Source organism: Salmo trutta, chromosome 21 (genome assembly GCF_901001165.1).
Source record: "Salmo trutta chromosome 21, fSalTru1.1, whole genome shotgun sequence".
Lineage (NCBI taxonomy): Eukaryota > Metazoa > Chordata > Actinopteri > Salmoniformes > Salmonidae > Salmo > Salmo trutta.
In genome coordinates, this window is record NC_042977.1 from 48,419,364 (window position 1) to 48,443,940 (window position 24,577).

The 24,577-nt window shown below is 46.4% G+C and overlaps 1 protein-coding gene across 1 annotated transcript in view; it reads left to right on the plus strand.

Annotated features, from left to right (window-relative positions):
- Nucleotides 1-24,577, plus strand: part of LOC115156479 (receptor-type tyrosine-protein phosphatase mu-like) — a 225,320-nt gene that overhangs the window by 153,235 nt on the left and 47,508 nt on the right. The window contains exon 17 of the mRNA XM_029703901.1: nucleotides 11,530-11,559. Within this exon, the coding sequence (XP_029559761.1) occupies nucleotides 11,530-11,559 (30 nt within the window). The remainder of the gene's footprint in view (nucleotides 1-11,529; nucleotides 11,560-24,577) is intronic.

Below are 24,577 nucleotides of genomic sequence, written 5' to 3' on the forward strand. Positions count from 1 at the left end.
AGATGCTAGGTCCTTGGTAATGGAGGTGGGAGTGGTAGATGTAGTGGTAGAAGCTACTTCCTTGGTTGTGGGAGTGGTAGATGCTAGGTCCTTGGTAATGGAGGTGGGAGTGGTACATGCTTGTTCTTTGGTAGTGGATTTGGGAGTTGTAAACAGAGTGGTAGATACCTCTTCCTTGGTAGTGGAAGGTGGGAGTGGTAGATGCTAGTTCCTTGGTGGTGGAGGTGAGAGTGGTAGATGCCTTTTCCTTGGTAATGGAGGTCGGAGTGGTAGGTGTTAGTTCCTTGGTAATTGAAGCGGGAGTGGTAGATGTACTGGTAGATGCTAGATCCTTGTTTGTGGAGGTGGGAATGGTAGATGCTAGTTCTTTGGTAATGGAGGTGGGAGTGGTAGATGTAGTGGTAGATGCTAGTTCCTTGGTTGTGGAGGTGGGAGTGGTAGATGTAGTGGTAGATGCTAGTTCCTTGGTTGTGGGAGTGGTAGATGCTAGTTCCTTGGTTGTGGAGGTGGGAGTGGTAGATGTAGTGGTAGATGCTAGTTCCTTGGTTGTGGGAGTGGTAGATGCTAGGTCCTTGGTAATGGAGGTGGGAGTGGTACATGCTTGTTCTTTGGTAGTGGATTTGGGAGTTGGTAGACGGCGTGGTAGATGCTACTTCCTTGGTAATGGCAGGTAGGAGTGGTAGATGCTACTTCCTTGGTAAGGTAGGTGGGAGTGGTAGATGCTACTTCCTTGGTAATGGAGGTGGGAGTGGTAGATGTAGTGGTAGATGCTAGTTCCTTGGATGTGGAAGTGGGAGTGGTAGATGTAGTGGTAGATGCTACTTCCTTGGTTGTGGAAGTGGGAGTGGTAGATGCTAGTTCCTTGGTAATGGAGGTGGGAGTGGTAGATGTAGTGGTAGATGCTAGTTCCTTGGATGTGGAAGTGGGAGTGGTAGATGCTAGTTCCTTGGTAATGGAGGTGGGAGTGGTAGATGCTAGTTCCTTGGTAGTGGAGGTGGGAGTGGTAGATGCTAGTTCCTTGGTAAGGGAGGTGGGAGTGGTAGATGTAGTGGTAGATGCTAGTTCCTTGGATGTGGAAGTGGGAGTGGTAGATGTAGTGGTAGATGCTATTTCCTTGGTTGTGGAAGTGGGAGTGGTAGATGCTAGTTCCTTGGTAATGGAGGTGGGAGTGGTAGATGCTAGTTCCTTGGTAGTGGAGGTGGGAGTGGTAGATGCTAGTTCCTTGGTAAGGGAGGTGGGAGTGGTAGATGTAGTGGTAGATGCTAGTTCCTTGGATGTGGAAGTGGGAGTGGTAGATGTAGTGGTAGATGCTATTTCCTTGGTTGTGGAAGTGGGAGTGGTAGATTCTAGTTCCTTCGTAATGGAGGTGGGAGTGGTAGATGCTAGTTCCTTGGTTGTGGGAGTGGTAGATGCTACTTCCTTGGTTGTGGAGGTGGGAGTGGTAGGTGTAGTGGTAGATGCTAGTTCCTTGGTTGTGGGAGTGGTAGATGCTAGTTCCTTAGTAGTGGAGGTGGGAGTGGTAGATGCTAGTTCCTTGTTAAGGGAGGTGGGAGTGGTAGATGCTAGTTCCTTGGTAGTGGAGGTGGGAGTTATAGATGTAGTGGTAGATGCTAGTTCTTTGGTTGTGGAGGTGGTAGATGCTAGGTCCTTGGTAATGGACGTGGGAGTGGTAGATGCTAGTTCCTTAGTTGTGGAGGTGGGAGTGGTAGACAGAGTGGTAGATGCTACTTCCTTGGTAATGGCAGGTGGGAGTGGTAGATGATAGTTCCTTGGTAATGGAGGTGGGAGTGGTAGATGATAGTTCCTTGGTAATGGAGGTGGGAGTGGTAGACAGAGTGGTAGATGCTACTTCCTTGGTAATGGCAGGTTGGAGTGGTAGATGATAGTTCCTTGGTAATGGAGGTGGGAGTGGTAGATGCTAGTTCCTTGGTAGTGGAGGTGGGAGTGGTAGACAGAGTGGTAGATGCTACTTCCTTGGTAATGGCAGGTGGGAGTGGTAGATGATAGTTCCTTGGTAATGAAGGTGGGAGTGGTAGATGCTAGTTCCTTGGTGGTGGAGGTGGGAGTGGTAGATGTAGTGGTAGATGCTAGTTCCTTGGATGTGGAAGTGGGAGTGGTAGATGTAGTGGTAGATGCTACTTCCTTGGTTGTGGAAGTGGGAGTGGTAGATGCTAGTTCCTTGGTAATGGAGGTGGGAGTGGTAGATGTAGTGGTAGATGCTAGTTCCTTGGATGTGGAAGTGGGAGTGGTAGATGCTAGTTCCTTGGTAATGGAGGTGGGAGTGGTAGATGCTAGTTCCTTGGTAGTGGAGGTGGGAGTGGTAGATGCTAGTTCCTTGGTAAGGGAGGTGGGAGTGGTAGATGCTACTTCCTTGGTAAGGTAGGTGGGAGTGGTAGATGCTACTTCCTTGGTAATGGAGGTGGGAGTGGTAGATGTAGTGGTAGATGCTAGTTCCTTGGATGTGGAAGTGGGAGTGGTAGATGTAGTGGTAGATGCTACTTCCTTGGTTGTGGAAGTGGGAGTGGTAGATGCTAGTTCCTTGGTAATGGAGGTGGGAGTGGTAGATGTAGTGGTAGATGCTAGTTCCTTGGATGTGGAAGTGGGAGTGGTAGATGCTAGTTCCTTGGTAATGGAGGTGGGAGTGGTAGATGCTAGTTCCTTGGTAGTGGAGGTGGGAGTGGTAGATGCTAGTTCCTTGGTAAGGGAGGTGGGAGTGGTAGATGTAGTGGTAGATGCTAGTTCCTTGGATGTGGAAGTGGGAGTGGTAGATGTAGTGGTAGATGCTATTTCCTTGGTTGTGGAAGTGGGAGTGGTAGATGCTAGTTCCTTGGTAATGGAGGTGGGAGTGGTAGATGCTAGTTCCTTGGTAGTGGAGGTGGGAGTGGTAGATGCTAGTTCCTTGGTAAGGGAGGTGGGAGTGGTAGATGTAGTGGTAGATGCTAGTTCCTTGGATGTGGAAGTGGGAGTGGTAGATGTAGTGGTAGATGCTATTTCCTTGGTTGTGGAAGTGGGAGTGGTAGATTCTAGTTCCTTCGTAATGGAGGTGGGAGTGGTAGATGCTAGTTCCTTGGTTGTGGGAGTGGTAGATGCTACTTCCTTGGTTGTGGAGGTGGGAGTGGTAGGTGTAGTGGTAGATGCTAGTTCCTTGGTTGTGGGAGTGGTAGATGCTAGTTCCTTAGTAGTGGAGGTGGGAGTGGTAGATGCTAGTTCCTTGTTAAGGGAGGTGGGAGTGGTAGATGCTAGTTCCTTGGTAGTGGAGGTGGGAGTTATAGATGTATTGGTAGATGCTAGTTCTTTGGTTGTGGAGGTGGTAGATGCTAGGTCCTTGGTAATGGACGTGGGAGTGGTAGATGCTAGTTCCTTAGTTGTGGAGGTGGGAGTGGTAGACAGAGTGGTAGATGCTACTTCCTTGGTAATGGCAGGTGGGAGTGGTAGATGATAGTTCCTTGGTAATGGAGGTGGGAGTGGTAGATGATAGTTCCTTGGTAATGGAGGTGGGAGTGGTAGACAGAGTGGTAGATGCTACTTCCTTGGTAATGGCAGGTTGGAGTGGTAGATGATAGTTCCTTGGTAATGGAGGTGGGAGTGGTAGATGCTAGTTCCTTGGTAGTGGAGGTGGGAGTGGTAGACAGAGTGGTAGATGCTACTTCCTTGGTAATGGCAGGTGGGAGTGGTAGATGATAGTTCCTTGGTAATGAAGGTGGGAGTGGTAGATGCTAGTTCCTTGGTGGTGGAGGTGGGAGTGGTAGATGTAGTGGTAGATGCTAGTTCCTTGGTAATAGAGGTGGGAGTGGTAGATGCTAGTTCCTTGGTTGTGGAGCTGGGAGTGGTAGATGCTAGTTCCTTGGTAATGGAGGTGGGAGTGGTAGATGCTAGTTCCTTGGTAATGGACATGTGAGTGGTAGATGTAGTGGTAGATGCTACTTCCTTGGTTGTGGGAGTGGTAGATGCTACTTCCTTGGTTGTGGGAGTGGTAGATGCTAGTTCCTTGGTAAGGGAGGTGGGAGTGGTAGATGCTAGTTCCTTGGTAGTGGAGGTGGGAGTGGTAGATGTAGTGGTAGAAGCTAGTTCCTTGGTAAGGGAGGTGGGAGTGGTAGATACTAGTTCCTTGGTAGTGGAGGTGGGAGTGGTAGATGTAGTGGTAGAAGCTAGTTCCTTGGTTGATGTGGGAGTGGTAGATGCTAGTTCCTTGGTGATGGAGGAGGGAGTGGTAGATGTAGTGGTTGATGCTAGTTCCTTGGTTGAGGTGGGAGTGGTAGATGCTAGTTCCTTGGTGATGGAGGAGGGAGTGGTAGATGTAGTGGTAGATGCTAGTTCCTTGGTAATGGAGGTCGGAGTGGTTGAAGCTAGTTCCTTGGTTGAGGTGGGAGTGGTAGATGCTAGTTCCTTGGTTGTGGAGGTGGGAGTGGTAGATGCTAGTTCCTTGGTAATGGAGGTGGGAGTGGTAGATGCTTCATCCTTGGTTATGACAGGTGGGAGTGGTAGATGCTAGTTCCTTGGTAATGGAGGTGGGAGTGGTAGATGTAGTGGTAGATGCTAGTTCCTTGGTAGTGGGGGTGGGAGTGGTAGATGTAGTGGCAGATGCTAGTTCCTTGTTTGTGGGAGTGGTAGATGCTAGTTCCTTGGTAATGGAGGTGGGACTGGTAGATGCTTCTTCCTTGGTAATGACAGGTGGGAGTGGTAGATGCTAGTTCCTTGGTAGTGGAGGTGGGAGTGGTAGATGTAGTGGTAGATGCTAGTTCATTGGTTGTGGGAGTGGTAGATGCTAGTTCCTTGGTAATGGAGGTGGGAGTGGTAGATGCTAGTTCCTTGGTAGAGGAGGTGAGAGTGGTAGATGCTAGTTCGTTGGTAATGGAGGTGGGAGTGGTAGATGTAGCGGTAGAAGCTAGTTCCTTGGTTGAGGTGGGAGTGGTAGATGTAGTGGTAGATGCTAGTTCCTTGGTGATGGAGGAGGGAGTGGTAGATGCTAGTTCCTTGGTAATGCGGTGGGAGTGGTAGATGCTAGTTCTTTGGTAATGTGGTGGGAGTGGTAGATGTAGTGGTAGATGCTAGTTCCTTGGTAGTGGCAGGTGGCAGTGGTAGATGCTAGTTCCTTGGTGATGGAGGAGGGAGTGGTAGATGTAGTGGTAGATGCTAGTTCCTTGGTAATGGAGGTTGGAGTGGTTGAAGCTAGTTCCTTGGTTGAGGTGGGAGTGGTAGATGCTAGTTCCTTGGTTGTGGAGGTGGGAGTGGTAGATGCTAGTTCCTTGGTAATGGAGGTGGGAGTGGTAGATGCTTCATCCTTGGTTATGACAGGTGGGAGTGGTAGATGCTAGTTCCTTGGTAGTGGAGGTGGGAGTGGTAGATGTAGTGGTAGATCCTAGTTCCTTGGTTGTGGGAGTGGTAGATGCTAGTTCCTTGGTAGTGGGGGTGGGAGTGGTAGATGTAGTGGCAGATGCTAGTTCCTTGTTTGTGGGAGTGGTAGATGCTAGTTCCTTGGTAATGGAGGTGGGACTGGTAGATGCTTCTTCCTTGGTAATGACAGGTGGGAGTGGTAGATGCTAGTTCCTTGGTAGTGGAGGTGGGAGTGGTAGATGTAGTGGTAGATGCTAGTTCCTTGGTAATGGAGGTGGGAGTGGTAGATGCTAGTTCCTTAGTAGAGGAGGTGAGAGTGGTAGATGTAGTGGTAGATGCTAGTTCCTTGGTGATGGAGGAGGGAGTGGTAGATGCTAGTTCCTTGGTAGAGGAGGTGAGAGTGGTAGATGCTAGTTCGTTGGTAATGGAGGTGGGAGTGGTAGATGTAGCGGTAGAAGCTAGTTCCTTGGTTGAGGTGGGAGTGGTAGATGTAGTGGTAGATGCTAGTTCCTTGGTGATGGAGGAGGGAGTGGTAGATGCTAGTTCCTTGGTAATGCGGTGGGAGTGGTGGATGCTAGTTCTTTGGTAATGTGGTGGGAGTGGTAGATGTAGTGGTAGATGCTAGTTCCTTGGTAGTGGCAGGTGGGAGTGGTAGATGCTAGTTCCTTGGTAGTGGAAGTGAGAGTGGTAGATGTAGTGGTTATGCTAGTTCCTTGGTGGTAGAGGTGGGAGTGGTAGATGTAGATGCTAGTTCCTTGGTTGTGGAGGTGGGATTGGTAGATGCTAGTTCCTTGGTTGTGGGAGTGGTAGATCCTAGTTCCTTGGTTGTGGGAGTGGTAGATGCTAGTTCCTTGGTAATGGAGGTGGGAGTGGTAGATGTAGTGGTCGATGCTAGATCCTTGGTTGTGGAGGTGGGAGTGGTAGATGATAGTTCCTTGGTTGTGGGAGTGGTAGATCCTAGTTCCTTGGTTGTGGGAGTGGTAGATGCTAGTTCCTTGGTAATGGAGGTGGGAGTGGTAGATGTAGTGGTAGATGCTAGTTCCTTGGTAGAGGAGGTGAGAGTGGTAGATGCTAGTTCGTTGGTAATGGAGGTGGGAGTGGTAGATGTAGCGGTAGAAGCTAGTTCCTTGGTTGAGGTGGGAGTGGTAGATGTAGTGGTAGAAGCTAGTTCCTTGGTTGAGGTGGGAGTGGTAGATGTAGTGGTAGATGCTAGTTCCTTGGTGGTGGAGGAGGGAGTGGTAGATGCTTCTTCCTTGGTTGTGGAGGTGGGAGTGGTAGACAGAGTGGTAGATGCTTCTTCCTTGGTAGTGGCATGTGGGAGTGGTAGATGCTAGTTCCTTGGTAGTGGAAGTGAGAGTGGTAGATTTAGTGGTGATGCTAGTTCCTTGGTGGTAGAGGTGGGAGTGGTAGATGTAGATGCTAGTTCCTTGGTTGTGGAGGTGGGAGTGGTAGATGCTAGTTCCTTGGTAGTGGAGGTGGGAGTGGTAGATGTAGTGGTAGATGCTAGATCCTTGGTTGTGGAGGTGGGAGTGGTAGATGCTAGTTCCTTGGTAGAGGAGGTGAGAGTGGTAGATGCTAGTTCGTTGGTAATGAGGTGGGAGTGGTAGATGTAGCGGTAGAAGCTAGTTCCTTGGTTGAGGTGGGAGTGGTAGATGTAGTGGTAGATGCTAGTTCCTTGGTGATGGAGGAGGGAGTGGTAGATGCTTCTTCCTTGGTTGTGGAGGTGGGAGTGGTAGACAGAGTGGTAGATGCTTCTTCCTTGGTAATGGCAGGTGGGAGTGGTAGATGCTAGTTCCTTGGTAATGCGGTGGGAGTGGTAGATGCTAGTTCTTTGGTAATGTGGTGGGAGTGGTAGATGTAGTGGTAGATGCTAGTTCCTTGGTTGAGGTGGGAGTGGTAGATGTAGCGGTAGAAGCTAGTTCCTTGGTTGAGGTGGGAGTGGTAGATGTAGTGGTAGATGCTAGTTCCTTGGTAATGCGGTGGGAGTGGTAGATGCTAGTTCCTTGGTGATGGAGGAGGGAGTGGTAGATGCTTCTTCCTTGGTAATGGCAGGTGGGAGTGGTAGATGCTAGTTCCTTGGTAATGCGGTGGGAGTGGTAGATGCTAGTTCTTTGGTAATGTGGTGGGAGTGGTAGATGTAGTGGTAGATGCTAGTTCCTTGGTAGTGGCAGGTGGGAGTGGTAGATGCTAGTTCCTTGGTAATGGAGGTGGGAGTGGTAGATGTAGTGGTAGATGCTAGTTCCTTGGTGGTAGAGGTGGGAGTGGTAGATGTAGTGGTAGATGCTAGTTCCTTGGTTGTGGAGGTGGGAGTGGTAGATGCTAGTTCCTTGGTAATGGAGGTGGGAGTGGTAGATGTAGTGGTAGATGCTAGATCCTTGGTGTGGAGGTGGGAGTGGTAGATGTAGTGGTAGATGCTAGTTCCTTGGTTGTGGGAGTGGTAGATGTAGTGGTAGATGCTAGTTCCTTGGTAATGGAGGTGGGAGTGGTAGATGTAGTGGTAGATGCTAGTTCCTTGGTTGTGGGAGTGGTAGATGCTAGTTCCTTGGTAGAGGAGGTGAGAGTGGTAGATGCTAGTTCGTTGGTAATGGAGGTGGGAGTGGTAGATGTAGCGGTAGAAGCTAGTTCCTTGGTTGAGGTGGGAGTGGTAGATGTAGTGGTAGATGCTAGTTCCTTGGTGATGAGGTGTGAGTGGTAGATGTAGTGGTAGATCCTAGTTCCTTGGCTGTGGGAGTGGTACATGCTAGTTCTTTGGTAATGGAGGTGGGAGTGGTAGATGTAGCGGTAGAAGCTAGTTCCTTGGTTGAGGTGGGAGTCGTAGATGTAGTGGTAGATGCTAGTTCCTTGGTGATGGAGGAGGGAGTGGTAGACAGAGTGGTAGATGCTTCTTCCTTGGTTGTGGCAGGTGGGAGTGGTAGATGCTAGTTCCTTGGTAGTGGATGTGAGAGTGGTAGATTTAGTGGTTATGCTAGTTCCTTGGTGGTAGAGGTGGGAGTGGTAGATGTAGATGCTAGTTCCTTGGTTGTGGAGGTGGGAGTGGTAGATGCTAGTTCCTTGGTAATGGAGGTGGGAGTGGTAGATGTAGTGGTAGATGCTAGTTCCTTGGTAGTGGAGGTGGGAGTGGTAGATGCTAGTTCCTTGGTAATGGAGGTGGGAGTGGTAGATGTAGTGGTAGATGCTAGTTCCTTGGTTGTGGAGGTGGGAGTGGTAGATGCTAGTTCCTTGGTAATGGAGGAGGGAGTGGTAGACAGAGTGGTAGATGCTTCTTCCTTGGTTGTGGCAGGTGGGAGTGGTAGATGCTAGTTCCTTGGTAGTGGATGTGAGAGTGGTAGATTTAGTGGTTATGTTAGTTCCTTGGTGGTAGAGGTGGGAGTGGTAGATGTAGATGCTAGTTCCTTGGTTGTGGAGGTGGGAGTGGTAGATGCGAGATCCTTGGTTGTGGAGGTGGGAGTGGTAGATGCTAGTTCCTTGGTAGAGGAGGTGAGAGTGGTAGATGCTAGTTCCTTGGTAATGGAGGTGGGATTGGTAGATGTAGCGGTAGAAGCTAGTTCCTTGGTTGAGGTGGGAGTGGTAGATGTAGTGGTAGATGCTAGTTCCTTGGTGATGGAGGAGGGAGTGGTAGATGCTTCTTCCTTGGTTGTGGAGGTGGGAGTGGTAGACAGAGTGGTAGATGCTTCTTCCTTGGTAATGGCAGGTGGGAGTGGTAGATGCTAGTTCCTTGGTAATGCGGTGGGAGTGGTAGATGCTAGTTCTTTGGTAATGTGGTTGGAGTGGTAGATGTAGTGGTAGATCCTAGTTCCTTGGCTGTGGGTGTGGTAGATGCTAGATCCTTGGTAGTGGATTTGGGAGTTGTTGACAGAGTGGTAGATGCTAGTTCCTTGGTAAGAGAGGTGGGAGTGGTAGATGCTAGTTCCTTGGTAGTGGATTTGGGAGTTGTAGACAGAGTGGTAGATGCTTTTTCCTTGGTAGTGGCAGGTGGGAGTGGTAGATGCTAGTTCCTTGGTAGTGGAAGTGAGAGTGGTAGATTTAGTGGTTATGCTAGTTCCTTGGTGGTAGAGGTGGGAGTGTTAGATGTAGATGCTAGTTCCTTGGTTGTGGAGGTGGGAGTGGTAGATGTAGATGCTAGTTCCTTGGTTGTGGAGGTGGGAGTGGTAGATGTAGTGGTAGATGCTAGTTCCTTGGTAATGGAGGTGGGAGTGGTAGATGCTAGTTCCTTGGTAGAGGAGGTGAGAGTGGTAGATGCTAGTTTGTTGGTAATGGAGGTGGGAGTGGTAGATGTAGTGGTAGATGCTAGTTCCTTGGTGATGGAGGAGGGAGTGGTAGATGCTAGTTCTTTGGTAATGAGGTGGGAGTGGTAGATGTAGTGGTAGATGCTAGTTCCTTGGTTGTGGAGGTGGGAGTGGTAGATGCTAGTTACTTGATAATGGAGGTGGGAGTGGTAGATGCAGTGGTAGATGCTAGTTCCTTGGGAATGGAGGTGGGAGTGGTAGATGCTAGTTCCTTGGTTGTGGAGGTGGGTGTGGTAGATGCTAGGTCCTTGGTAATAGAGGTGGGAGTGGTAGATGTAGTGGTAGATGCTAGTTACTTGGTAATGGAGGGGGAGTGGTAGATGCTAGTTCGTTGGTAATATAGGTGGGAGTGGTAGATGTAGTGGTAGGTGTTAGGTCCTTGGTAATGGAGGTGGGAGTGGTACATGTAGTGGTAGATGCTAGTTCCTTGGTAATGGGGGTGGGAGTGGTAGATGTAGTGGTAGATGCTAGTTCCTTGGTAATGGATGTGGGAGTTGTAGATGCTATTTCCTTGGTAATGGAGGTGGGAGTGGTAGATGTCGTGGTAGATGATATATCCTTGGTAATGGAGCCTGTTTCTAGACCTATACTTAGTTTTTACATTAATGTACCATTTGACTTTTTGTTCAGTGTGATATTCCGTATGGAGTATGCAAACAGTCATGCTATTTAACTGAATTATTTTCGGTGTGACCTAATCAAATGAGAGAGGAAGTGGGGAGATGATTTAATCCGATCCATTTGATTATATTTTGATTTACAACCTTGTTAAGACATTCTAAATTCTGATTTGGAACCTTGGAGGTCAAATCCATAGAATTAGGAATTAATCTTAATTTGTCTCTGTCTCCATACATTTATGTGACATATGTCTGTAGGGCAGGTGTAATGGAGACCTGGCTTGGTGTATACATCGACTAGCTCGCACAACACTACCTGTATATGAACTATATTCAGAATATGGATGTATGTGTTTATGTTACGAAGAGGCAGCGTGCACAAATATATGACATACGTCCATTTTTAACACGTCTTAGACTGAACCGGTTGTGTGTACATCAGCTAACCGGTTGTGTTTACATCAGCTAACCGGTTGTGTTTACATCAGCTAACCGGTTGTGTGTACATCAGCTAACCGGTTGTGTTTACATCAGCTAACCGGTTGTGTGTACATCAGCTAACCGGTTGTGTTTACATCAGCTAACCGGTTGTGTGTACCGGTTGTGTTTACATCAGCTAACCGGTTGTGTGTACCGGTTGTGTTTACATCAGCTAACCGGTTGTGTTTACATCAGCTAACAGGTTGTGTATACATCAGCTAACCGGTTGTGTGTACATCAGCTAACCGGTTGTGTGTACATCAGCTAACAGGTTGTGTTTACATCAGCTAACCGGTTGTGTGTACATCAGCTAACAGGTTGTGTTTACATCAGCTAACCGGTTGTGTTTACATCAGCTAACAGGTTGTGTTTACATCAGCTAACCGGTTGTGTTTACATCAGCTAACCGGTTGTGTGTGCATCAGCTAACCGGTTGTGTATACATAAGCTAACCGGTTGTGATTTCTCAACATGACCTGTAGTCCAACTGTATTTAATATATCAACTAGCTTACAAAATGAGAATGAATCTGTAGGAAGAATCGGTCACACATTACACGCGACATAACTCCAAGCTATAACCTTGCTCTGCACGTTCACTAGTCTGCCTTTCATGTATGCCTGCCTGCCTGCCTACCAGCCACCATATGGTTTTTGTCCATTTTATCAATTTTTTTCAAACATTAATGTATTTTTACTTTTTCTTTCCTTCATTCCATATTTCCCCCCCCGTTCCTCCGTCCTCCACTGCTTATATCCTACCATGTACCACCTCACCTACCACCTCACCTACCACGTACCACTGGGCAGAAGAACCTACCACTCCTACACTTACTACCTGTAAGTAAACACTTTAACATAACAGTCTTGGTGCCATGCTTTTGCTTTTTCTGTCGTCCAAACTACATCATTGAGACAGGAACCATGTCATTCATCTCGCCCGCAGGCCTCAGTCAAATACACATTTCAAATATTTCAGCTACATTTTCGTTTTAATATCCCCTGAACAATAGAACCAATGCAATTGTCAGCAAAGCACCTTAGTATTTACATGAGAAGAACTGTAGCCATAGTCGTTCTCCTCTCTACCTGGCTGTTTATAGGCCCCCTTTTAGTTTCAACGTTATGATCAAATTCATGTCACACTATGACATTTGCGTATAAATGATTTATGAAGCGTCTATGTAGGCATTATAGTCTATTATGAAGCTCTTATTAGAGACCTGCAGTCTTTTAAAATACAGCTGTAGGATTCGACTCAGATATATCTCCACACAAGGATGGAAATTAAGCCAGCCAGGCTAGTAGAAAATAGCCAGCCAGGAAGTGAAATTGTGTCTTTACAAATATCGCATCGCACAGATTGGTCTACTATCCCGGTTGGCGCAAAATCCTGAAGTATCGTCCCTGTCCCCTCCTCGTATTCCTGTCACCTTTCACCTTTCAAACTGCTGCACAACACCTGCAGACAGACTTCCATCCCTGTCCCCTCCTCGTATTCCTGTCTCCTGTCAAACTGCAGACAGACTAACATCCCTGTCTCCTCCTAGTATTCCTGTCTCCTGTCAAACTGCAGACAGACTTCCATCCCTGTCCCCTCGTATTCCTGTCTCCTGTCAAACTGCAGACAGACTTCCATCCCTGTCCCCTCCTCGTATTCCTGTCTCCTGTCAAACTGCAGACAGACTTCCATCCCTGTCCCCTCCTAGTATTCCTGTCTCCTGTCAAACTGCAGACAGACTTCCATCCCTGTCCCCTCCTCGTATTCCTGTCTCCTGTCAAACTGCAGACAGACTTCCATCCCTGTCCCCTCCTCGTATTCCTGTCTCCTGTCAAACTGCAGACAGACTTCCATCCCTGTCCCCTCCTCGTATTCCTGTCTCCTGTCAAACTGCAGACAGACTTCCATCCCTGTCCCCTCCTCGTATTCCTGTCTCCTGTCAAACTGCAGACAGACTTCCATCCCTGTCCCCTCCTCGTATTCCTGTCTCCTGTCAAACTGCAGACAGACTTCCATCCCTGTCTCCTCCTCGTATTCCTGTCTCCTGTCAAACTGCAGACAGACTTCCATCCCTTCCCCTCCTCGTATTCCTGTCTCCTGTCAAACTGCAGACAGACTTCCATCCCTGTCCCCTCCTCGTATTCCTGTCTCCTGTCAAACTGCAGACAGACTTCCATCCCTGTCCCCTCCTCGTATTCCTGTCACCTGTCAAACTGCAGACAGACTTCCATCCCTGTCTCCTCGTATTCCTGTCTCCTGTCAAACTGCAGACAGACTTCCATCCCTGTCCCCTCCTCGTATTCCTGTCTCCTGTCAAACTGCAGACAGACTTCCATCCCTGTCCCCTCCTCGTATTCCTGTCTCCTGTCAAACTGCAGACAGACTTCCATCCCTGTCCCCTCCTCGTATTCCTGTCTCCTGTCAAACTGCAGACAGACTTCCATCCCTGTCCCCTCCTCGTATTCCTGTCTCCTGTCAAAATGCAGACAGACTTCCATCCCTGTCCCCTCCTCGTATTCCTGTCTCCTGTCAAACTGCAGACAGACTTCCATCCCTGTCCCTCCTCGTATTCCTGTCTCCTGTCAAACTGCAGACAGACTTCCATCCCTGTCCCCTCCTCGTATTCCTGTCTCCTGTCAAACTGCAGACAGACTTCCATCCCTGTCCCCTCCTCGTATTCCTGTCTCCTGTCAACCTGCAGACAGACTTCCATCCCTGTCTCCTCCTCGTATTCCTGTCTCCTTTCAAACTGCAGACAGACTTCCATCCCTGTCCCCTCCTCGTATTCCTGTCTCCTGTCAAACTGCAGACAGACTTCCATCCCTGTCCCCTCCTAGTATTCCTGTCTCCTGTCAAACTGCAGACAGACTTCCATCCCTGTCCCCTCCTCGTATTCCTGTCTCCTGTCAAACTGCAGACAGACTTCCATCCCTGTCCCCTCCTCGTATTCCTGTCACCTGTCAAACTGCAGACAGACTTCCATCCCTGTCCCCTCCTCGTATTCCTGTCTCCTGTCAAACTGCAGACAGACTTCCATCCCTGTCCCCTCCTCGTATTCCTGTCTCCTGTCAAACTGCAGACAGACTTCCATCCCTGTCCCCTCGTATTCCTGTCTCCTGTCAAACTGCAGACAGACTTCCATCCCTGTCCCCTCCTCGTATTCCTGTCTCCTGTCAAACTGCAGACAGACTTCCATCCCTGTCCCCTCCTCGTATTCCTGTCTCCTGTCAAACTGCAGACAGACTTCCATCCCTGTCCCCTCCTAGTATTCCTGTCTCCTGTCAAACTGCAGACAGACTTCCATCCCTGTCCCCTCGTATTCCTGTCTCCTGTCAAACTGCAGACAGACTTCCATCCCTGTCTCCTCCTCGTATTCCTGTCTCCTGTCAAACTGCAGACAGACTTCCATCCCTGTCCCCTCCTCGTATTCCTGTCTCCTGTCAAACTGCAGACAGACTTCCATCCCTGTCCCCTCCTCGTATTCCTGTCTCCTGTCAAACTGCAGACAGACTTCCATCCCTGTCCCCTCCTAGTATTCCTGTCTCCTTTCAAACTGCAGACAGACTTCCATCCCTGTCCCCCCCTCGTATTCCTGTCTCCTGTCAAACTGCAGACAGACTTCCATCCCTGTCCCCTCCTAGTATTCCTGTCTCCTGTCAAACTGCAGACAGACTTCCATCCCTGTCTCCTCCTCGTATTCCTGTCTCCTGTCAAACTGCAGACAGACTTCCATCCCTGTCCCCTCCTCGTATTCCTGTCTCCTTTCAAACTGCAGACAGACTTCCATCCCTGTCTCCTCCTCGTATTCCTGTCTCCTGTCAAACTGCAGACAGACTTCCATCCCTGTCCCCAGACAGACGGATGCCACTGCATCGAAATGTCACGGGTGTCGTAGGGATTGGACCAAAACGCAGCGGGAACGTGTAAACTCATCTTATTTTATTAAAGAAGAAAAACAAAAGAAACATGTATACAAAACCAACAAACGACACTAAACAGTCCTGTCAGGTGCACGAACACAAACAGGAAATAACTACCCATAAAATCCCATAGAAAAAAACCACCCCTCTTAAATAGGACCTTCAATTAGAAGCAACTAGGAGCAGCTGCTTCCAATTGAAGGTCAACCCAATAAACACCACATAGAAATAGACATACTAGAACTAACGTAGAAATAGACTAACAAGAACATAGCCCAACAAACCCCGAAACACCCTAAACAAACACCCCCTGCCACGTCCTGACCAAACTACAATAACAATTAACCCCTATACTGGTCAGGACGTGGCACGAAACCTCCATCCAATATGCCAAAGTGCAAAAACGAGCAAACAGTCACAATAATAAAGTACAAACAAATAAACATACATCGTGAATATAAAAAACGGAATAAACGCACACCCAGAAATAGCGTGTCAAAAATGACACGTAACAGGAAACAATCACACAAAGACATGAGGGGGGAACAGAGGAATAAATACATGTGGTGTGATTGGGGGAATGAAAACCAGGTGTGTAGAAAACAAAGACAAAACCAATGGATCAATGAAAAATGGATCGGCGATGGCTAGAAAGCCGCCCGAACAAGGAGAGAGACCGACTTCGGCGGAAGTCGTGACATTTATGAATTTCCATTTGGCTTTTAATGATTTTCTTTCTTTTGGCTTGTCAAAGTCAGATGATGTCTTGACAGGGGACCTTTTCTTATCTACTGCTGGTAGTTCATACGTATTGTTTGGGTGGGTACATTCCTGGCTAAAAATACCAGCAACTAAAGCAACCAACAATGCTGTCCTATATATTACATAGAGAATTAGGAATGATCTGATATAATGCTCTGTCTGGCACCAAACAGCATGTGAAACTCTCCTCTCCTGTCCTCTCCTCTTCTCCTCTTCCATGGCCCTTCCCAGTTCTATTCCTTCACACTGCTCCTCATCTCTCCATCCCTCCATCTCTCCATCCATTCTTCCATCCTCCCATCTCTCCACCTGTCCCCTTGGGAAATGGTACCTACTGCAGCTTTCATGCTCTCTATGCCTCCTTTTCTTCCATTGTTCTTGCATGTGAATCCCTCCCTCCATCTCTCCATCTCTCATATCTCATCTCTCCATCTCTCCATTTCTCCATCTCTCCCTCCCTCCATCTCTCCATCTTTCCCTCCCTCCCTCCCTCCCGCCCTCCCTCCCTCCCTCCATCTCTCCATCCCTCTCTCCATCTCTCCCTTCCTCCATCTCTCCATCTCTCCCTACATCTCTCCCTCCATCTCTCTGTCCCTCCCTCCATCTCTCTGTCCCTCCCTCCATCTCTCCCTCCCTCCATCTCTCCATCCATCCCTCCATCCGTCCCTCCCTCCATCCCCCCATCCCTCTCTCCATCCCTCTCTCCATCCCTCTCTCTCCCTCTCTCCCTCCATCCCTCTCTCCATCCCTCTCTCCATCCCTCATGTAGCTGTGATGATAACCTGATGATAACATCAATATTCAGAATTAGCTGAAAATGCTGCTGTCACATGTACATTTTAATCACATTCTTCCTGCATTATAAGACAATAGCCTTAAATTTGCTTACAAATTCTACTCCAATCTATCCCTTTGTGATACCCTAAAAATATTTTTGGGGATCTTTTGAATAATATGGATCTCTGGATCGTACGCATACCACCTCACTAAACTAGGTTCTCAGAATTTAGCTCTGTCGTATTCACATTCTCCCTGCATTACAAGACAATAGCCTTAAATTTTGCATACAGGTTCTACTCCAATCTATTCTATGTTTGACTACTCGATGTGTGCTGCAACGCTACAGTAGAGGAAAGAGGCTTAGTCCCTATTCCTCAATTAGAGAGGGATTATAATCTGGCGGTGATCAGACCGTAACTAGCTCTTCTGTTCGAAGACAAAAAGCCTCATCGTCTCCACCGTGAAATAATAATGCCCAGCGTTGTCATTCACACCGACGTGGTTATCTGTTGATATAACAAATTCTACTCCCACTGTAGTAGTGCCAGCTGTCTTCACTCTAAACATGAGATCAGCATGATGTACAGGACGTAGAGAATGTAGCGTTTCCTGTAGAGAATAGTGTATCATAGAGATATGATTACTGCTTGTGCGGATCACTCTGTTGATGCTTCAGCGTACCTGATTTATCTAGCTTCTGATTTATCTAGCTTCTGATTTATCTAGCTTCTGGTTTATCTAGCTTCTGATTTATTTAGCTTCTGATTTATCTAGCTTCAGCGTACCTGATTTATCTAGCTTCTGATTTATCTAGCTTCAGCGTACCTGATTTATCTAGCTTCAGCGTACCTGATTTATCTAGCTTCTGATTTATCTAGCTTCAGCGTACCTGATTTATCTATCTTCAGCTTACCTGATTTATCTAGCTTCTGATTTATCTAGCTTCTGATTTATCTAGCTTCTGATTTATCTAGCTTCTGATTTATCTAGCTTCTGTATTAATGGAAACCTTGTTGACTGGAATGGGATCAGAACACGTCTATGATCGTTTAATGTTCTCATGATAAGAACGACGACGATGATGATGATGATGATGATGATGAGCATCAAACATATTTTAAACTGTAAGAGTGTAGTGTGGCCTGTTCTTCCACAATATGCTGTTTATTTGTGTGTGTGTGTGTGTGTGTGTGTGTGTGTGTGTGTGTGTGTGTGTGAGAGACACAGAGTGTGTGTGTGTGTGAGAGAGGCTGTGTGAGAGACTGTGTGTGTGTGAGAGAGAGAGACAGAGTGTGTGTGTGTGTGAGAGAGGCTGTGTGAGAGACTGTGTGTGTGTGTGTGTGTGTGAGAGACTGTGAGAGAGACTGTGAGAGAGACTGTGAGAGAGACTGTGTGAGAGACTGTGTGAGAGACAGTGTGTGTGTGTGTGTGTGTGAGAGAGAGAGACAGAGTGTGTGTGTGTGTGAGAGAGAGAGACAGAGTGTGTGTGTGTGAGAGAGAGAGAGAGAGACAGAGTGTGTGTGAGAGAGAGAGAGACAGAGTGTGTGTGTGTGTGTGAGACAGAGAGAGACAGAGCGTGTGTGTGTGTGAGAGAGAGACAGTGTGTGTGTGTGTGAGAGAGAGAGACAGAGCGTGTGTGTGTGAGAGAGAGAGAGACAGAGTGTGTGTGAGAGAGACAGAGTGTGTGTGTGTGAGAGAGAGAGAGACAGATTGTGTGTGTGTGTGAGAGAGAGAGACAGAGTGTGTGTGTGTGAGAGAGAGAGAGACAGAGTGTGTGTGTGAGAGAGAGAGAGAGACAGAGTGTGTGTGTGTGTGAGAGAGAGAGAGACAGTGTGTGTATGCATGGAACACGCGGCACCAGAATATGCTGTTTGTGTGTGTTTGCCAGGACCTCATCAATTCAACACTGTAATTAAAGGTCCACTCTGTGATCTGGCATTAACGATCAATCTGTGGTCTGTCATTAAGGATTTAGGTTCATAAGGGATTACGTTGAGGTGGAGGAATGCTTGAATTTATTAAATCCCCTTAGGGTTCACTGAGATGGGAAAAATATTATATAGTTGGCCTACTTATACCCCTGATATGAATAAGACGATATTATTTAGGGTGGCAATAGTATATGCATTGATTGAAGCTCAATGTTCAATTAAAATGTCCCTACCACCATATCTAAGCCAATATGATACCAATGACATTTCGTAAATCAACTCTGTCCCACAGTTGACAGTGCATGTCAGAGCAAAAACCAAGCCATGAGATTAAAGGAATTGTCCGTAGAGCTCAGAGACAGGATTGTGTCGAGGCACAGATCTGGGGAAGGGTACCAAAACATTTCTGCAGCATTGAAGGTCCCCAAGAACACAGTGGCCTCCATCATTCTTAAATGGAAGAAGTTTGGAACCACCAAGACTCTTCTTAGAGCTGGCCGTCCGGCCAAACTGAGCAATCGGGGGAGAAGGGCCTTGGTCAGCGAGGTGACCAAGAACCTGATGGTCACTCTGACAGAGCTCCAGAGTTCCTCTGTAGAGAAGGGAGAAACTTCCAGAAGGATAGCCATCTCTGCAGCACTCCACCAATCAGGCCTTTATGGTAGAGTGGCCAGATGGAAGCTGCTCCTCAGTAAAAGGCACATGACAGCCCACTTGCAGTTTGCCAAAAGGCACCTAAAGGACTCAGACCATGAGAAACAAGATTATCTGGTCTGATGAAACCAAGATTGAACTCTTTGGCCTGAATGCCAAGTGTCATCTCTGGAGGAAATCTGGCACCATCCCTACGGTGAAGCATGGTGGTGGCAGCATCATGCTGTGGGGATGTTTTTCAGCGGCAGGGACTGGGAGACTAGTCAGGATCGAGGGAAAGATGAACAGAGCAAAGTACAGAGAGATTCTTGATTAAAACATGTTCCAGGGCTCTCAGCATCTCAGACTGAGGCGAAGGTTCACCTTCCAACAGGACTTCAACACTAAGCACACAGCCAAGACAATGCAGGAGTGGCTTCGGGACAAGTCTCTGAATGTTCTTGAGTGGTCCAGCCAGAGCCCAGACTTGAACCCCATCTAACATCTCTGGAGAGACCTGAAAATAGCTGTGCAGCAACGCTCCCCGTCAAACCTGACAGAGCTTGAGAGGATCTGCAGAGAAGAATGGGAGAAACTCCCTGAATACAGGTGTGCCAAGCTTGTAGCGTCATACCCAAGAAGACTTGAGTCTGTAAGTATTGATTAAAGAGTCTGAATACTTATTTAAATGTGACATTTCTGTTTTTTGTTGTTTATGGGGTATTGTTTGTAGATTGATGAGGGAAAAAATCATGTTGATACATTTTTGAATATGGCTGTAGCATAACAAAATGTGGAAAAAGTTAAGGGGTCTGAATTTTTTTCACAACTGCCATCAGTTTGGCGCCAAAACGTTTACAACAAATACATATTGACATAGTAAAATAATTATGTGTGTAAAACAAAAGTTATTTCATGCTGAAGCCCTCACATAAAACACCAATGGTATTCCCTAATTTTATGGTTTATATTTAGGATAATGTTTTTACAGCTTTGATGTCATTTTTTGTATTTTAAAATCATTAAAAAAAATTATTTCATATATGTAACATCTCATAAGGCCACAGAGGGCCAGAGATAATACAGAGGTCTGTGATAATCTGAAAGACCCAAAAAGGCAACTAGATGTCTTGTGATAGATTACATAAAATCCATAAAGGTACCAAAATGCTTGTAGTTTACTGGTAGAAAGTTTCCAATAATATACCCTCTCTTTGCAACCTTACTCAACAGTATCATGAAAATGTAAAAACTCAACAAAAGTGATTTAGCTTCCTGTCAATTATGAACATAGGTTAGGTAAGTGTATAGTTTAGTTTTCAATTGTCAATACAGGAAGTGCTTGGTAAACATTTTCAATATGGTGAAGGTTGAATGACACAACCAAGTTAATATAAAAGGTAGAAAATATAAAGGTAGAAAATAATGAAGGTGTCAAGCGCCCACCGGTCTGTTAACGACCAGATAAAGATAAAGCATTGTACATAGCTACACTATATGCGTTATCATGAAAATAAAAAGCTCAACGGGGAAATATTTAGCTATCTGTCTATATATGTTTTAGTCATTTAGCAGACGCTCTTATCCAGAGCGACTTACAAGAGTATTTAGGGTTAAGTGCCTTGCTCAAGAGCACATTGACAGATTTTTCACCTAGTCTGCTCTGGGATACGAACCAATAACCTTTTGGATGTTGGCCCAACGCTCTTAAACGCTAGGCTACTAGTTGGAACTACAGTAACACCGCCCTTATCAGCCTGCTGTTATAGTAGAACTACAGTAACACCGCCCTTATCAGCCTGCTGTTATAGAACTACAGTAACACCGCCCTTATCAGCCTGATGTTATAGTAGAACTACAGTAACACCGCCCTTATCAGCCTGCTGTTATAGTAGAACTACAGTAACACCGCCCTTATCAGCCTGCTGTTATAGTGGAACTACAGTAACACCGCCCTTATCAGCCTGCTGTTATAGTAGAACTACAGTAACGCCGCCCTTATCAGCCTGCTGTTATAGTGGAACTACAGTAACACCGCCCTTATCAGCCTGCTGTTATAGAACTACAGTAACACCGCCCTTATCAGCCTGCTGTTATAGTAGAACTACAGTAACACCGCCCTTATCAGCCTGCTGTTATAGTAGAACTACAGTAACACCGCCCTTATCAGCCTGATGTTATAGTGGAACTACAGTAACACCGCCCTTATCAGCCTGATGTTATAGTAGAACTACAGTAACACCGCCCTTATCAGCCTGCTGTTATAGTAGAACTACAGAAACACCGCCCTTATCAGCCTGCTGTTATAGTAGAACTACAGTAACACCGCCCTTATCAGCCTGCTGTTATAGAACTACAGTAACACCGCCCTTATCAGCCTGCTGTTATAGTGGAACTACAGTAACACCGCCCTTATCAGCCTGCTGTTATAGTGGAACTACAGTAACACCGCCCTTATCAGCCTGCTGTTATAGTAGAACTACAGTAACACCGCCCTTATCAGCCTGCTGTTATAGTAGAACTACAGTAACACCGCCCTTATCAGCCTGATGTTATAGAACTACAGTAACACCGCACTTATCAGCCTGATGTTATAGAACTACAGTAACACCGCCCTTTATCAGCCTGATGTTATAGAACTACAGTAACACCGCCCTTATCAGCCTGATGTTATAGAACTACAGTAACACCGCCCTTATCAGCCTGCTGTTATAGTGGAACTACAGTAACACCGCCCTTATCAGCCTGCTGTTATAGTAGAACTACAGTAACACCGCCCTTATCAGCCTGCTGTTATAGTAGAACTACAGTAACACCGCCCTTATCAGCCTGCTGTTATAGAACTACAGTAACACCGCCCTTATCAGCCTGCTGTTATAGTAGAACTACAGAAACACCGCCCTTATCAGCCTGCTGTTATAGTGGAACTACAGTAACACCGCCCTTATCAGCCTGCTGTTATAGTAGAACTACAGTAACACCGCCCTTATCAGCCTGCTGTTATAGTAGAACTACAGTAACACCGCCCTTATCAGCCTGCTGTTATAGTAGAACTACAGTAACACCGCCCTTATCAGCCTGCTGTTATAGTGGAACTACAGAAACACCGCCCTTATCAGCCTGCTGTTATAGTAGAACTACAGTAACACCGGCCTTATCAGCCTGCTGTTTTAGTGGAACTACAGTAACACCGCCCTTATCAGCCTGCTGTTATAGTAGAACTACAGTAACATCGCCCTTATCAGCCTGATGTTATAGTGGAACTACAGTAACACCGCCCTTATCAGCCTGCTGTTATAGTAGAACTACAGTAACACCGCCCTTATCAGCCTGATGTTATAGAACTACAGTAACACCGCACTTATCAGCCTGATGTTATAGAACTACAGTAACACCGCCCTTATCAGCCTGCTGTTATAGAACTACAGTAACACCGCCCTTATCAGCCTGCTGTTATAGAACTACAGTAACACCGCCCTTATCAGCCTGCTGTTATAGTGGAACTACAGTAACACCGCCCTTATCAGCCTGCAGTTATAGTAGAACTACAGTAACACCGCCCTTATCAGCCTGCTGTTATAGTAGAACTACAGTAACACCGCCCTTATCAGCCTGCTGTTATAGTGGAACTACAGTAATACCGCCCTTATCAGCCTGCTGTTATAGTAGAACTACAGTAACACCGCCCTTATCAGCCTGCTGTTATAGTAGAACTACAGTAACACCGCCCTTATCAGCCTGCTGTTATAGTAGAACTACAGTAACACCGCCCTTATCAGCCTGCTGTTATAGTAGAACTACAGTAACACCGCCCTTATCAGCCTGATGTTATAGTGGAACTACAGTAACACCGCCCTTATCAGCCTGCTGTTATAGTGGAACTACAGAAACACCGCCCTTATCAGCCTGCTGTTATAGAACTACAGTAACACCGCCCTTATCAGCCTGATGTTATAGTAGAACTACAGTAACACCGCCCTTATCAGCCTGATGTTATAGTAGAACTACAGTAACACCGCCCTTATCAGCCTGCTGTTATAGTGGAACTACAGTAACACCGCCCTTATCAGCCTGCTGTTATAGTAGAACTACAGTAACACCGCCCTTATCAGCCTGATGTTATAGAACTACAGTAACACCGCCCTTATCAGCCTGCTGTTATAGTGGAACTACAGTAACACCGCCCTTATCAGCCTGCTGTTATAGTAGAACTACAGTAACACCGCCCTTATCAGCCTGCTGTTATAGTAGAACTACAGTAACACCGCCCTTATCAGCCTGATGTTATAGAACTACAGTAACACCGCCCTTATCAGCCTGCTGTTATAGTGGAACTACAGTAACACCGCCCTTATCAGCCTGCTGTTATAGTAGAACTACAGTAACACCGCCCTTATCAGCCTGCTGTTATAGTAGAACTACAGTAACACAGCCCTTATCAGCCAGGATGAATTTGATTGCAATATTATTTACATTTACATTTACATTTTAGTCATTTAGCAGACGCTCTTATCCAGAGCGACTTACAGTAGTGAATTCATACAATTTCATACTTTTTTTTTTCTGTGCTGTGTATTTGATAGTGGCAGCTAAATGGAGACCCTGGACCCAGACCTTTTGTGAAGCACTTCATCTCCCATCGTTCAGCAGACAAAGAGCTTTGGAAATGAACAGTTTTCAAGGTTGTTTTGATTGTATGCCGGTAAAGAATTTGATGTTAAGAGACACAGTGATGCAGCTGCGGATTTATACACACACACACACACACACACACACACACACACACACACACACACACACACACACACACACACACACACACACACACACACACACACACACTGAGCTGAACTGTAGCCTACAGGTGGAGAATGCCGTTGTGTGGATAGTGAATGCACAACGATTCAATGGAGTCTTGATAAGCTAGTAGAGTGGGTAGTCAGACAGATACAGTAGATATGATAAAGAGAGATATATTGATAGAGAGACACAGTAGATCGATAGAGATACAGTAGATATGATAGAGACACAGTATATCGATAGAGAGAGATATACAGTAGATCGATAGAGATACGATAGATATGATAGAGACACAGTAGATCGATAGAGAGACACAGTAGATATGATAGAGACACAGTAGATCGATAGAGAGAAATACAGTAGATTGATAGAGAGACACAGTAGATATGATAGAGAAAGATACAGTAGATCGATAGAGAGCGATACAGTAGATATGGTGGATACAGTAGGTAGATACAGTAGATATGATAGAGACACAGTATATCGATAGAGAGAGATATACAGTAGATCGATAGAGATACGATAGATATGATAGAGACACAGTAGATCGATAGAGAGACACAGTAGATATGATAGAGACACAGTAGATCGATAGAGAGAGATACAGTAGATTGATAGAGAGACACAGTAGATATGATAGAGAAAGATACAGTAGATCGATAGAGAGCGATACAGTAGATATGGTGGATACAGTAGGTAGATACAGTAGGTAGATAGAGTTGAAGTCGGACATTTAAATACACCTTAATACATTTAAACTCAGTATTTCACAATTCCTGACATTTAATCCTCATAAAAATTGGCTGTTTTAGGTCAGTTGGGATCACCACTTTATTTTAAGAATGTGAAATGTCAGAATAATAGTAGAGATAATGATTTATTTCAGCTTTTATTTCTTTCATCACATTCCCAGTGGGTCAGAAGTTTACATACACTCAATTAGTATTTGGTAGTATTGCCTTGAAATTGTTTAACTTGGGTCAAACGTTTCAGGTAGCCTTCCACAAGCTTTCCACAATAAATTGGGTGAA